Raw genomic sequence first — 16,221 nt, 5'->3', positions numbered from 1 at the left:
TATCATTGCCCATCAGTGCAATATATCAGTGCCGCCTACCAGTGCTGTCTCATCAGTGCCCATTAGTGCAGCCTCATCAGTGAAGAAGAAAAGTTACTCATTTGCAAAATTGTATAACAGAAACAAAGAAAAGGTGTTTTTTTTTCAATATTTTTGATTGTTTTTGTTTGTTTAGCAAAAAATAAAAAACCCAGTAGTGATTAAATGCAACCAAAAGAAAGCTCTATTTGTCTAAAAAAAAAACGATAAAAATTTAATATGGGCACAGTGTTGCATGTCCGCACAATTGTTATTTAAGGTGCGACAGCGCTGAAAGCTGAAAACTGGCCTGGGCAGGAAGGGGGTTAAAGTGCCCTGTATTGAAGTGGTTAAGGATACACTTGAAACGGTGGGTTTCCACTGGCATGCAGTTAGCTAGCAGCTCTCGATTGATAGGTACCTAAAAAAAAATGCAAACATTTCTGTATTAAACACCACTAAATGCTAAATTGATATAAATTTACTGTTTTTAAGGGAACAAAATGGATCAATGATCAGCTATGACTGAGGACCAGTTCTAGGTCCAAATACATCAGACAGGATTGTTGACTGTGAAGTTGATTATACATTATACAGATTTTCTGGAGCACTGGGGAATGGCTGGCTGTCTCCTCATACGTTGTGTTGGATGTTTGAAGGGGTGTACTACTATGTACCACACTCAGTATGCCCTGAGCTGAAGGTGGCTTGCTGGAAAGTAGAGTGGGATCCTTGAGCTTTCTCTACACCCATTCCATAGTCCTCAATAGTTGCCAAGATATGCATTTATGATCCTTACCTACACAAGCAGCAGGAAGCAGGTGATGCTGTCAGCTTGGTTAATGGTTCCTCACTATTTAAATGGAGAGGTGGGGGCAGTGGTGGTAAACATTGTTGGCACCAAGTATTATAGGGGTGGGGGGGGATATAGTAGCAGTAATGAAGGTAAAGGAAATAGAACCTCCCAGTGCTCCAAACCTCAATTGTTGAGATGCCTGAAAGACTAAAATCTGACCACAGATATACAATATATCCCATAAGGAATCAATAACTAATGCCACTGCTTGTTGGTACCCAAATGTCTGACCCATAATAAAACTAACTGGACCTACAGAAAAGGAACCTCATGCAGGGTTCCCAAACAGACTGCAGAGTTAGGCTTCATGTAGACGGGACATTTTTACAACCTTTCCTGAATGATTTAACTTGACAGATAGTAACCGATGTTTAAAACTTCAGTTTTGCCATGTTTACATGCCGCGTTTAGCCGTGTTTGCGTTTAGAAGCGTTTTTTTTTTCTTCCATATAGCCAAAAATGAAAAAAGCCTGTAAACGAAACGTGGCTAAATGTGAGTTACCTCGTTTACAAGCTGTTACAGGCATTTGGCGTTTCAAATGCCTCTGAACATCTGTCCTGAACGCATTTTTTTGCTTTCCAAAAAATGTTTCTAAACTCAACTGCCTAGAAACAACTATAAAGGACCCTGTGTACATGTACCTATAAAATAACAGAGGAGAGTTCAGGGGCAGCTGAAAAAAACACCCAACTGCTCCTAAACATCCGTTTACCAGCAGCGTACATGAGGCCTTACAGATTATTTAGAAGTTTAAACAGCTCAAAGATGGATGTAAATCTACTAAAATTACAGGTATGATGTTACATTTTGTTCAAAGCATGCAAGAAAAAAAGTCTAAAGACCTAGCACACGAAGAACAATACTGTAATCCAATGATAACTGAGCAGCAGCCAAATGTAAAGGTATACTCCAGTTAAAATGCAAAATTTAGCATTGACAAGTTTACAAAGTACAAAGGTTTTTTTTCATTAGCTACTATCTACAGTGTTCTAGACCATCCCATCAGCAAGAATCAATTTATTCAGTGTAATTTGGTCCAAAATCACAAAAACAGAAAGTGCACTGGCTTTGTGCATCACCTTTGTCACCACTTTATTAAAAAATCCAATAAAATACTCACAAGAGTGTTAAAATGACAGACATGTATTCCTCCATTACATCCCATTGACAGGACTAACTCATGTTACGTGTTTTGAGAATCAAGTCCTTTAAAGCTCTGAGACAGCGGGCTTGTCTCTCAAAACACATCAGATAACATGGGTCCAAAGCAATATGGTGAAGGAGTACTTCCATTGATAATTATAAAGATAGTGATGTGAGGATGTCTTGACTATGGAATGTGATGGATGATTACATCTGTCATTTTAACACTCTTGTGAGTATTTTATTGGATTTTTTAAATAAAGTGGTGGCAAAGGTGATGCAGGAGGCCAGAGTGCTTTCTCATTTTGCACCTGACCTATATCGTTAACACTCAAACTCTGGTAGTGTGTTTGAATATGCTGACCTGATATTTTCAATACCACAATCTGTGCTCCTTACTATTTATTAGACATGTGCACACTAAAATATTTCGTTTCGGAATTTCGTTTTCATCCGAAAAATAAATGTATTTAATTATTTCCGAAATTCGTTTTTATTTATTTTGTTTTTCGTTAAAAATTGCATGCATCCAAAAATCCAAATTAATTAAGGTCGAATCTGTCATTGAAGGCTTATGGTGTCTGTTGAATGTTCAAAGAAGATTCGACAGAGCAGCTAAACCGTACGACGCCGTAATCGTACATTTCTGGTCGAATTTTCTGTCTACAAGCTAGCTGTAGTAGAATTCTAATGTTGTATGACTAGTAATAATTATATTTATTATTTTACTAGTCAACCAACATTAGAATTTTTCTATAGCCTATGGGTGGATGCATTTGACCGGAAATGTATGATTGCAGCGTCGTACAGTTTAGCTGCTCCATCGAATCTTCTTAGAACTTTCGACAGACACCATAAGCCAAAGATTTGACGTTTGTATGTTTTTAGTTGCTTTGTCGAATCTTCGTCGTTCATGTTAAATAGTCTACTCTACCCCAACAGTCAGCCAACTTTCACATTCGTTTCTCAATCTCCAAGTGCAATGGCGGGCGCGGCATACGAAGTTGTGTCAGATATTGATATGGCATTATAATATAGAATCTATAATAATAAATCCCCCCCACAACACGGGCAGCCTGTGAGGCTATCACAACACTAGCAACACTAGTATCACTATCAAGTTCACAACACTAACACAATAGCAGCAGATTATTATGAAAAAGTTAAGTTGAACTGTAGCTTGCTTCACTATTGTTCTGCTGCTGTGCTTATGCTTAATTGCTAAATAATTCAGGTTCTCTGACAAACGGACCAGCTAAGATTGACTGTCTTCTGAAATGATTCAGTGTGTGTGTCTCTCTTTGCTAGCAAAAACATCTACCTATCAAAATTTTTGGACTTTTATGACACAAATTTTGGTTTATTTGTTTTTAATATATAATTCACGATTTATGAGCACTCAATGCACCGTTGTTTTGTTATTAATGGTTGTTTTGTTATTAATGACTGTTATTTATTTTTTCACTGTGATTTTGCTATATTGACATATAGAGTTTATCATTACCCGCTTACATCACTCAGTCCAGCGCTGCATTTTTAATTTGTATAAGTTGATTTACTAAACCTGGGAGAGTGTAAAATCTGGTGAGGCTGTGCATAGTAGCCAATGAGCTTCTAATTTTTACTTGTAAAATTAAGCTTTGACAAAAAAAAAAAATGGAAGCTGATTGGTTTCTATGCAGAGCTGTACCAGATTTTGCACTCTCCAGATTTATTAAATCAACCCCAAAGTTTGGTGCAATAAAAACAAAGGTGTCGCCCTTTGGGACCAAAGTTTGGTGACCCGAAACTACTATCCAAAAGCACATACAAGGATCTAAAGAATAATTTCTACTTATTTTGTTCCTTTTATAAATTCCCCTGTGTAAGCGATGATGGTTTTATTAATGAAGTTGACATGAAAATTCAAGAACAAAGATATCACATCCTCCAGATCAATCAAAATCACGTTAGTAAGCACACAAAAAATCTATCCATTTAACAATAGGTATACCAAACCAGACATACTCACAGCCTTTATATTTTTTTTCTGTTTGGATTCTTTTGCACTCCTCACCTCTCGCTTTCCTTCGTCTTCTTCTGTAAGGTGAAGTTCACAAAGAATAACTCAGAAATGCATTGTTTCTTGTCAAAACATCAGCTATAATTAATAATTGATATAAAGTCCACAGCGCAGATCATGGCAACAAAGATGTTGTATTGCCAAGCATGCTAAAAAAAATAAATAAATCATTGATTTGGGACACTGCTGTGGTTTCATGAAGAATTGCACAGTAGGAAAACACTCTAATGTACCCATACAAACCAGCAGGTGGATCAATCAATCTAGAATGACAATGATTTGTTAGGGCAACACTATCACAAACTGTATTGTCTATACAATAAAGGGTTTAATAAACTGAAACCAAGGCTTTTAAATGGTGAGCAGCGCCCTTTTCTCTTTGAGAGTTGGTGCGTGTCGCTTGTGGAGCAGCCAGTGACCACTGGTAGCCAGCACCCTGTGTTAGAGGATTAGTAAGTAATAGTGCCTGCAGAAAATCATTACATATTGGGGTTGCTGTATTAAAGGCAAATAGACTGTGCAGTTTGTCAGTGCGGTTGCCTCACTAGAGCTTAGTAGGCGAGGCAAAACTTCACTTTGCAAAAATTACCCAAGAGAAATTAAAAACAGCTTTGCTTGTACATGATTGGATTAATAATTGATTGAAGTAAGCAGAGCATTCCCTCATTTACTAAGCTCTGGAGCAACTGCACTTTGCAGAGTGCAACTGCACTTGCAAAGTGCACAGTCTATTTGACTTTAGTATATCAACTCCCTTGTCTCTCACTAGCAAAACTGAAATGTATGAGCCAAAGACAAAACTCCTTAGCTACTGCAAAAGGTAACCTATAAATTAGTATAAGAAAAAATAGGTTGTATTGCAGCTACTAGATGCCTGCTTCTGAAAAACCCAGCTCCCCAATTGTCATGTTGACCCCTTAAAGTGGAGTTCCGCCGAAAAAAAAAAAAAAAATTTAAAGTTAGCAGCTACAAATACTTTAGCTGCTGACTTTTAATATTAGGACACTTACCTGTCCAGGGTGCCTGTGATGTCCTCACCCGAAGCCGATCTGTCCCTTGGCTCCCGGGTGCAGGCGCTGGCATCTTCAGTAAGGGAATCAGGAAGTGAAGCCTTGTGGCTTCACAGCCTGGTTCCCTACTGAGTGTCCTCACTGGTCCCTGCTGTCTTCCGGGACCTGTCTGTCTCCCAGAAGACAGCAGAGGGGGATGGAGGAGGGGTCGGACATAGCGTTGATTGCCGCGGAATCTGCGGCGATCTATTGCCAGAAGTGGGAGCAAATAACTGTATTAGACAGGTATGTGCTCCCCCCTGAAAGGTGCCAAATGTGACACCGGAGGGGGGGGGGACTGGAAAAGCGGAAATTCCATTTTTGGGTGGATCTTCGCTTTAATACCTTTAGTATTCTAACACTGATCTGCAGCAAGCATATTAGGAGTCGGACTTTGCTCCGACTCTGCTTGCTGCATACATGTTCTACATCAGCCAAGGTACAGAAACCAGAGGATCAGCTTGGCAACTCAGCAACTAGAAAAAAAAAATTGATTTTTTTGTAAGCTCTAACAAGTAGGGCCCTCTGATTCCTACTGTATTAAATTGTATTGTAATTATACTGTCTGCCCTCATGTTGTAAAGTGCGGTGAAAACTGTTGGCACTATATAAATCCTGTATAATAATAATAATAACAACAATTATTGCTTCCAAATTTTTTTCAAGACAGGTTTCACCATAAGGCAACAGAACACGTGTCCACAGGCATTCCACTGTTGGCTGAATGGCATTTCTCAATGTCAGTTTTCTAATGGTGATAATAGCAGATCACACCTGCAAATCAGGGTTGGCATTGCCACTTATAGAGCATGTGACAGAGTGACAATGCAGGAGCCAGGCACAGAGCGCTGTCACCCCATAAAGGGTCAACAAAGATCTTCATGAAAATAACACCAGGTATTGTTTTAAATTTTCAAATTGAAAAAGCTTGAAAATGACCTTTAAAACTCCATTAACATTCTAAGAACTATATGAGATTTTAGTGACTAGTGTAAATTGACCAAGTCTTAGCTTAGAAATTGATAGTGTCATTTCTCCGGGGAGTAAAAGGTGCTACATGTCCCCTGTGAACTGCATATGAAACTATATTTATAGCAAGTTCCAGAGTTCAAATATTCATTTCCTGAGTTATAAACTCACTCCAGTATTACAAAAAAAACACCTCTTGAAGCATGCCAGCCTAAGTGCAATATAATTAATGTTCTGTACATCTTGTGTTCAGATAATAATCATGTTTCCTCCATCCAGTGCTGACAGCATGTGCGATAATCACTGGTGTCCTTGACATATTTTTGAACCTTAGAAAAATATACAGAACGTTAAACAACGAACCCATCTGTAAAAAGATGAACATGAAACACAATGTAGGTAAAAAGCTAAATGCTTATATATTAAACAAGACAAAAAATATGTGTGTAGGTATGAGTACTATATACAGTATATACACACACAATATATCCATAGGTAGCCTCTGCACTACTCCGGTGGAACACTGGCCTGGTACACTCATGCAGAATGCATAATCTAGATGTGTTGGATACCAGTCATACAGGATCCAGATGTGTTGGAGGCACTCGCAGGTCTCGAAAAAGGAGCTTGTGCAAAAAAATCAGCAATGTTTATTGTATCAACATATCAATGATGTGCTGTCGAAATATCAATTCAACAAACATTGCTGATTTGCACAAGGTTCTATTTAAGACCTGTGAATGCCTCCAACACATCTGGATTATTATATATATATATTATATATACACTGTATATAGATATTCAGATGTCATTATAATGAGATAATCAATATTATATAGTAGCCACTCAAAGGGCTTCTACAGATGAACAAGAAGGACAGAGTATATATATATATATATATATATATATATATATATATATATATATATATATACCGTATTTATCGGCTTATAACACGCTCCAGCGTATAACATCCACCCCAAATTTAGGAGGGAAGTTTAAGGAAAAAAACTTACATTTTAAATGCCCATCAATGCAGCCTTATTAGTGTCCATCTGCAGCCTTGCCCAAAATTGCAGCATGATCTTTTTTAAATTGTTACCGAGGTTTTAAATTGTTAGCGCCACCGAGATAGACAGAGCCAGATGTCCTGTGTACTCGGCTCCTCTCGGCTCGTCTCGCAGTCCCGCCCTTTGTCCCTAGGCGGGACTGGGCGTGACTGTGAGCGGAGCCGAGCCGAGCCGAGCCGAGCCGAGCCCAGTACACAGTACACTCAGTTCTGTCTATATCAGCAGTGCTCGTTCCCGCCTTCCCCTCCGAGGCAGCGGTTCGGCGTATAACACACACCCACGATTTTCCCCTGATTTTAAAGGGGAAAAAGTGCGTGTTATACATATATATATATATATATATATATATATATATATATATATATATACATACACACACACACACACACACACACATATATACACACACAGTACTGTGCAAAAGTTTTAGGCGTGTGTGAATTTTTTAATGTAAATTAAGAATGCTTTCAGAAATAATCAAATCAATATTTTTAAAACAGCATCAATTCTTCTGGGTACATTTGCACATAGTTTTTGAAGGAACTCGGCAGGTAGGTTGTTCTAAACATCTTGGAGACCTAACCACAGATCTTCTAGTGATGTAGGTTGTCTCAAATCCTTCTGTCTTTTTGTGTAATCCCAGACAGACTCCATGATGTTGAGATCAGGGCTCTGTGGCAGCCAAACCATTACTTGCAGGACTCCTTGATTTTCTTTACACTGAAGATGGTTCTTAATGACATTGGCTGTATGTTTGGGGTTGTTGTCCTGCTGCAGAATACATTTGGGGCCAATCACACACCTCTCTGATGGTATGGCATGGCAAGCTACCTGCAGAGTTTCTTGAAAAACTGTGTGCAAGCATACCTAGAAGAATTGATGCTGGTTTGAAGCCAAGGGATGATCGCACCAAATATTGATTCAAATTAGATGTTTCTTTTGTTTGTCCACTTTTAATGAATTTCACTCTCATTATTGGGCAAGTTAGGTGAGAATGCTGTTGTAGGTGCCACCATAGGATGGTACTCAATGAAACTGCACAGGACTCACATAGATAGGTATGGCTGTAAGCTGCACTATTCACAGGTGGATTAGTATAATTTTTAAAAGCCAATTCCTCTTCATTAGTATGAAGTGCTAGCTGTTAAACTAACAAAATATTAAAAAAGTGCGAGGGTACAGATTAGGGATGTACCGATACCAGTTTTTTCAGAGCAAGTACGAGTACCCATACTTTTCCTCAAGTACTTGCTGATACCAATTACCAATACCTATTTTTTTTTGTGCAGTGCGATTTGAGCCCATACAAAATGAATGGGCTCAAATCACACTGCAAAGAATCACATGTGATTTAAACAGAAATATGGTGCTATTCCTTTCCGAACTAGATGTGGTTTCCCGCACCGCTCCTCTGTGCAACCAGGCTGGAGTTACTATGACAAGCCTGGGTTCGCACAGGAGCGATGTGGGAAACCGCATGTGATTGGGACAGGAATTGCACTGTATTCCTTTTCAAATCACATGCAATTCTTTGCAGTGCGATTTGAGCCCATTCATTTTGTATGGGCTTAAATCGCACCGCAGGGAAAAGGTATCAGTTTCAGGTATCTGAGCATCTGCACGAGAACAAGTACTCATGCAAATGCTTATTACTGGCACCAATACTGATACCGGTATCGGTGCAACACTAGTACAGATATATATACAGTAAAATGTAAAAGAGTTGGGCAAAATATTTAAAAAAATGTATAAGTAGAGTCAATGCAAACATACTGTATAGGCAGCAGAAGTAATATGCAAATCTCTATTTTTCTTGTAAGAGTTACGCTTGCTCTCAAGCCCCACCTGCATCCAGATTCTTATTGTTGCTCCTTTATTGTGATGGATGGTCTCATTGGCCAACAGAAAGGCTCATCTGCAGAAAGGGGTGGGGTCAAGATTTGCATATAACTTCAGCTGCCTATACAATCATTTTGACTGAATGTTTTCAATGAAAAAATCTATGACTATACAGTGTATTTTTATCAATTGCTTTATTTAAATTGTAAAGGATTTTAAGAAGTGTAAAGGATATGTTCACCCATAGTAACCTGCTAGCCCCGTAGTTAGGGTGTAATGTAACATGTTACTGTGCACCTCTCCTTACACTTCCCGATTTTCCCCCCATGACAGAGCACCTGCTGTCACAATTTAACAACAGCGTGGCTGTGCAGGACTCCGCCTGAATGAACTACAAGTCCCATTAGTCACCGCAGCAGATGGCTTGTAGTTCTCAATTAACTGCAAGGGTGCTGATGAGCTCCCTTGTAGCTCATTACTCTTCCTGCACTTCACTAACTATCTGCCCCTACAAAAGGTACAGGCAGACAGCTGTACTAAGAGTCTGCAGGAGCCTAACATTGCACTGACGATCTGCTAAATCATAAGTGCAATGCTCTGCAGGCTCCTAAGAAGAAAAATAATAAATGCACATCTTTTTTTTTTCCTGAATAATAACTAAGTACGTCTTCGCCTGACATCACAGAGCCGGTCCAGACTCTGCAGGGATCCGGACAATAATGTCCTGAACAGCAGCTGGCTCAGCCTCTCAGTGTGCCGCCCCTGACCCTTCCACAGCCCGGCACTCCAGTGAGCGCTGGAGGGGCAGAGCAAAGAACGGTGACTGACAGTCACCACTCTGTGCTCAGAACAGACCTGGGAACTGAGCCATCAGCGGTCTTTGATCCCTCGGTTCTTGATGTAGAGCCGGCGGTTGGTTAAATGCTGCTGCTGCCATCTAAGTATGTATGTTTATTATTTTGGTTTCCAGCACTTCTCTTTTAAAGTAAATTCATCTTGAGGAACTTTACCTACTAAAAAGACTACCAATTTTGTATATACGAGAAAAAACATTGTGCAATGATGAATACTGCTTTCATTAATACACTGAGATACTATTCACACAGAGAGCAGAATGTTATCATTTATGACCATCATTGTGACATACACATTAGACATTACCTGTCTGCTCTGTATGAATCCGGTTATACAGTAATTGAAGAGAAAAGTCTCTAGACACGGAGTTCCCACCATCATCCTTGAAAACTGGCAGCGCCTCCAGGGGCATCTGCTGAAGGAATCTATCTGCCAATATGATAATGCAATCTCCCACTTCTACTGAGGCACCTACAGGAATTGAAATGATTGCATAAGACACAAGTCAGAGTATACACAATAAGGTATGTCCAGTAGGAAAAAAAGACCTGTTCTGGGTTCAACTAATATTCATCGCTTCACTGGCATGTAGAATTTTATGGCCTAAATCATGGGTGCTCAACCTGTGGCCCTCCAGCTGTTGCGGAACTACAAGTCACATGAGGCATTGCAAAGCTGACAATTACATGCATGACTCACATAGGCATGATGGGACTTGTAGTTCTGCAACAGCTGGAGGGCCACAGGTTGAGCACCCATGGCCTAAATACTAATTCCAGGAAACACATTGCTGTCTTTGTGTCAGGATGATAGGGAAGCTTATTCCTTAAAAATGATTTCTAGGCAAATAAAAGAAAAAAAAAAGACAACTCACACAGCTATGTCTTAAAAGCAATACAGTAAAACCTTGGACTGCAAGTAACTTGGTCTGTGAGTGTTTTACAAGACGAACAATTTTTAAAAATATATTTTAACTTAAAAAACGTACGATGTCTTGCAATTTGAGTAGCAACTGAGTAGAAGCCTGCGGTCACTTCGGATACGATTTAAAGTAGCGCCATTTAAAGCCAGACTTCAACCATTACTTCTGAGAGGCTGTCAATGTCACAGGGAGGGACAGTGATGTTATGAGCAAAAGTTTAACTAGCTTCATATTTAGCTTATTTCAGGCTCAGGTAAGAGAGGCGCCTCTAAGTGTAGCAATATGGTTACAGTTAACTAAGGTGCAACATTTAGCAACTCACATGTCTGATGATTAAAAGAGGCACATCTAAGTATGCAGGCATCCGGGGTAAAACTGTCCACATAGACCATCCTCTGCACCGCCGGCTCTCACCACTATCAGCCTGCAATTGTGACCGGAAAGACTACCCTGCAGTAGAGCGAACTGAAATCGTGGCTTGAAGCACTCATGGAGCGCAGCGTGGAAGGGATGACGTTGATGGCGGTGCGGAGGGTGATCTATGTGGACAGCTTTACCCCGGATGCCTGCATACTTAGATGTGTCTCTTTTACTCATCAACCATGTGAGTTGCTAAATGTTGTACCTTCATTAACCACTTCCCGCCCAGCCTATAGCAGAATGGCGGCTGGGCGGTGGTTCAGTTATACTGACTGGGCGTAATATGACGCCCTGCAGGATAACAGCCGCCGCGCACCCGCAGCGATCGGTGGTGCGGTGTGTCAGTCTGACACACCGCTGACACACCGCTACACCAGTCTCGGTAAAGAGCCTCTGGCGGAGGCTCTTTCCCACCTGATCAGCCGTGTCCAATCACAGCTGATTATGATGTAAACAGGAAAAGCCGGTGATCGGCTTCTCCTCACGCGCGTCTGACAGACGCGAGTAGAGGAGAGCCGATCGGTGGCTCTCCCGACAGGGGGGGGTCTGTGCTGATTGTTTATCAGTGCAGCCCGCCCTCGCATGCCCACACTAGACCACCAGGGGAGCCGCTAGGACCACCAGGGAAGCTCCTAACATGTGGATGTCCAGGTACATCCCCCATGACTGGCACATCTATGGCACAATAAAAATTAGTGAAGCCCAGCAATGCCACCCAGTGTCCATCAGTGCCACCTATCAGTGCCCATCCGTGCCCATCCGTGCCACCCATAAGTACCAATCAGTGCCACCTATGAGTGCCCATCAGTGCCGCCTATGAGTGCCCATCAATGCCGCCTAATAGTGCCCATCATCAGTGCCACCTCATCAGTGCCACCTCATTGGTGCTACCTCATCGGTGCCCATCAGTGCCACCTTATCAGTGCCCATCAGTACCCATCAGTGCAGCCATATCAGTGCCCGTCATTGAATAAGAAAACATACTTATTTACAAAAAATTTTAACAGAAACAAAGAAAAACTTTTTTTTTCAAAATTTTCTGTCTTTTTTTTATTTGTTGCGCAAAAAATAAAAATCACAGAGGTGATCAAATACCACCAAAAGAAAGCTCTATTTGTAGGAACAAAACGATAAAAAATTTGTTTGGGTACAGTGTAGCATGACCGCGCAATTGTCATTCAATTTGCGACAGCGCTGAAAGCTGAAAATTGGCTTGGGCAGGAAGGTGTCTAAGTGCCTGGTATTGAAGTGGTTAAATGTAACCATATTGCTACACTTATAGGCACCGTCTTCTCTTTTATACTCTAGCTCCTGCTGGATTCTGCTTTATGCATTCCCTATTGACATATTTTTGTTTTTGTGGTTGTGGAACGAATCATCTGAGTTTCCATTATTTCTTATGGTGAAATTCGCTCTTTGATATATGAGTGCTTTGGATTACAAGTACATTTCCAGAACGAATTATGCTCGCAATCCAAGGTTTTCCTGCAGTTAAAGTACCTAAATTTGACTTCCTTATACTATCCCCTGTACAGCAAAGCTAAGAATGCAGAAAAAGAAGCAGCACAAGAGGCCTGTCAATTATCCTGCAGTGCTTATGTGCTAACAAGAAACCCGCTGACAAGAGGAGAGAGCAGAGTCACAAATAGATGAGCTCATCAGTCAGCTGGTTTTCCTTAATTTCCAAATCACAGGCTTGGCTTATTTTAGTTGTATTACATAAAGAGGGACTTCAACTGTTTTTTTTTTGTTTTTTTTACACCACCAGCTACAAATAGCTTTTAAAAATCAGGTACTTAGTGCCTGGAGTTCAGAGCTGTGGGTCTCTGGTGCTTCCATCTTGGATATGGGAGTCAGCTGTAGAACCTCACTTTCCACGTGCTAGCTTGCGAATGGTCCTACAACCTCCTGGGGCATGTGACATGTCCCAGAAGGCTGGGAAAGTGAAGGGGGTGGGGGAAGTAGTGTCATCCTCGTCTAGGCAGGAATTGCAGAATTGGGAGCAGGCATCAATAAAAGTTGGTACTCACCCCCCACCCAAAAAAACCTGTAACCCAGTTACAGGCTAAAGGGAGGGAGGGAACCAGCGTTACTTCACTTTTTGAGTGAGGTTCTGCTTTAAATGCAGTACAGAAAAGTCAGGTTTGTGTACTTTTCAATAAAAAGGTACAACATGAAAAAAATACATATCCTTTGGGGATAATACAAATGAGCTGCACTGCTCCACTCAGTTCAACAACCTGGCCATCTGCCACAGATATTTTCACTTTACCTTCAGGCCTGCAATGTTTTCTGTCTCCAGTGTACACAGAAGTACTGAAACTGGTCAAATACTCTCTTTCCTCCAGTCAATATACTGGTACACCAGTGACTCAATTTTTAGAGCCACACAAAATTACTGTCATAGGAGTGCAAGATCTTTCTGCACTTCAGTGACTCATTTTCCCCCCAACAGCAGGCTAAAGCCCAATGTCGGCTGGCGTCACTCAGCCAGTCCAGGCACTGGATCAATTCCAACTTTATAGTCGGGATGCACCCAGCAGCCTGGACCAGCAAGTGTCTCAGCCTTTCAGTGAGCCACTAGGAGATGGAGCCAGCCCATCCCACTTCTCCACAGTTCAGCTCTGCAGTGAACGCTGGAGGGGCAGAACAGAGAGCCAGTGACTGACAGTCACCGCTCTCTGCTCAGAGCTGAGGGGAGAACTGAGCAATCAGCCGTGTTTGATTGCTCAGTTCTCAGTGCATAGGTGGTGGGGGACAGATACAGCATCGGATAGATGCTGCATCCACTTAGGTGAGTATTGTTTTTTGGGAAACCCATACTTCTCTTTTAATAACTAAGCACTTCTCAAGCACTCTTCCAGATTTCTAATTTAGAAAATACTTGATAATAGCACCAAGCAAAAGACTGCTTAAGCTCCAAACAGCCCTGATTGGTGGTACATACTTGATGCTGGCTTCTCCTCCTTCTCTCCGGACTTTGCTCGCACTGACCCGCTGGATGATAGTGGTGAAGTTGGCTGTCTGCAAATTAGAAATTATCGCAAAATCAGAATAGTGTTTATATCATTCACTTTTTTCATGTCTGAGCAAGACATTTCTCAAAAAGATACGTGTATCTTGTATCATTTATTTACTGGAAGCAAATGTGTCAGTTCAAATTTATGTTATAAAAGCCAATGCCTGGTATGAACTTAACAAACAACCCCTGGTTGATTAATAACAGTTCGGTAGAGAGTTTTTTTTTCCTTACAAAATTGCTTAGAGTAGCCATAAATAGGCAGATGTCTTCCAAGGAAAAATGGCTGGGGAAACGTCTGCCCAATATCGACTCCATATATTTTGTACACTTTGAGGTTAATTTACTAAATCCGGAGTGTGCAAAATCTGGTGCAGCTTGGTATAGAAACCAATCAGTTTTTTTGTCAAAGCCTAATTGAACAAGCTGAATTAAGATGCTGAAAGCTGCACCAGATTTTGTACTCTCCAGTTTTAGCAAATCAACCCCTTTAACTTAAATTTAGTGAACTGTAATATCTAACGGTATCATATGTGGTCAGCGCTATATATGATAAATAATAATATGTTTTATCACAGAGTATAACTAGGACCTTCTATAAATTATTATTATTATTCAGGATTTATATAGCGCCAACAGTTTACGCAGCGCTTTACAATATAAAAGGGAGACAATACAGTTATAATACAATACAATACAATAGGATTAAGAGGGCCCTGCTCAGAAGAGCTTACAATCTAATAGGGTGGGGCAGGTGGTACAAAAGGTTGTAACTGTGGGGAATGAGCTGGTGGAAGTGGTAGGAGATTAGTTGGAGACGTGATAGGCTTTCCTGAAGAGATGAGTTTTCAGGGATTGCCTGAAGGTAGCAAGAGTAGGGGATAGCCGGCTAGATGGAGGTAGCGAGTTCCAGAGGATGGGAGAGGCTCTGGAGAAATCCTGGAGATGGTCCAACTCCCAAAGTTTAAATTATATATTTATGTGCATGCAAGATGCTAGCTCAATATATACATGTTGAAAAACAAATAAACAGAAATAATAAATCATAACTGATGGGGCATTGTCATGAATTGACAAAATCTTTAAAAATGCCAGAACATCCTTAGAAGGCGTTACACAAGACTCTTAACTGGACTTTTCCACTGGAGGTAAAGAAAATAGTTTTCTCTCCCCATTAAGCAATGTGGTTGCGTAACAGAAATATTTTGCACTAAGCCCTATTGCGGAGGGAATAGTTAAAGGATATGTAAAGGTCAGTTTAAAAAAACAAAAACAAATAACAAACATGTTATACTTACCTCCTCTGTGCAGTTGGTTTTGCACAGAGTGGCCCCGATCCTCCTCTTCTAGGGTCGCTCAGCGGCGCTCCTGGCTCCTGCTCTTCTTGAGTGTCCGTTGGAGAGCCGCTCTCCCTCGGGCACGCTTCCGTGTCCTGCTGGTGCGTCTATTGACACAGACAGCAGGACTCAGCCCCGCCCCCAGCTCCCAGGTAATTGTATTTGATTGACAGCAGCGGGAGCCAATCAGTACCCGAGACACCATCTGGAGATGGTGTGCTTGTCCCCGTCACTGGGAAGACCGGGTTCAGGTAGAAAAAAGGGGGGCTCTGGGGGGGCTGCTGCATCACAAAAGGTTTTTCACCTTAATGCATAGAATGCATTAAGGTGAAAAACCCTGAGGTTTTACAACCCCTTTAGCCATTTGCGGGGGCGCACAGCGTGGTGATCGCGGCCACGCTGTGTTGCTAGGACACGGCGTGACCCCGATCTGTGTAAAGAGCCGTGGCTGCGACGCTTTAACCATGTGATCGGCTGTGTCCAATCACAGCCGGTCACATGTAAACACGGAAATGCCGGTAATCGGCGCTCTTTGCCTCACACTGACAGCGTGTGAGGAGAGTAGAGCCGATCAGCGGCATCTCCTCACAGGGGACAGCTTGGTATGTAATCAGGGCACTGATCATCAGTGCCCTGATTACAATTAAGTGTCCACCAGTGC

General features: G+C 41.3%; 1 protein-coding gene across 2 annotated transcripts in view; it reads right to left on the bottom strand.

Annotated features, from left to right (window-relative positions):
- The window catches only part of CFAP46 (cilia and flagella associated protein 46), a 333,386-nt gene that overhangs the window by 44,747 nt on the left and 272,418 nt on the right, over window positions 1-16,221 (bottom strand). For both annotated transcript variants that reach the window (XM_073596084.1, XM_073596086.1), the window contains exons 50-53: window positions 14,152-14,228; window positions 10,169-10,333; window positions 4,030-4,097; window positions 379-439 (exon numbers count right to left, since the gene is read on the bottom strand). In XM_073596084.1, coding sequence (XP_073452185.1) covers window positions 379-439; window positions 4,030-4,097; window positions 10,169-10,333; window positions 14,152-14,228 — 371 coding nt within the window. The remainder of the gene's footprint in view (window positions 1-378; window positions 440-4,029; window positions 4,098-10,168; window positions 10,334-14,151; window positions 14,229-16,221) is intronic.

Source organism: Aquarana catesbeiana, linkage group LG08 (assembly GCF_042186555.1).
Source record: "Aquarana catesbeiana isolate 2022-GZ linkage group LG08, ASM4218655v1, whole genome shotgun sequence".
Lineage (NCBI taxonomy): Eukaryota > Metazoa > Chordata > Amphibia > Anura > Ranidae > Aquarana > Aquarana catesbeiana.
This window is presented reverse-complemented; position numbering and strand designations above follow the sequence as displayed.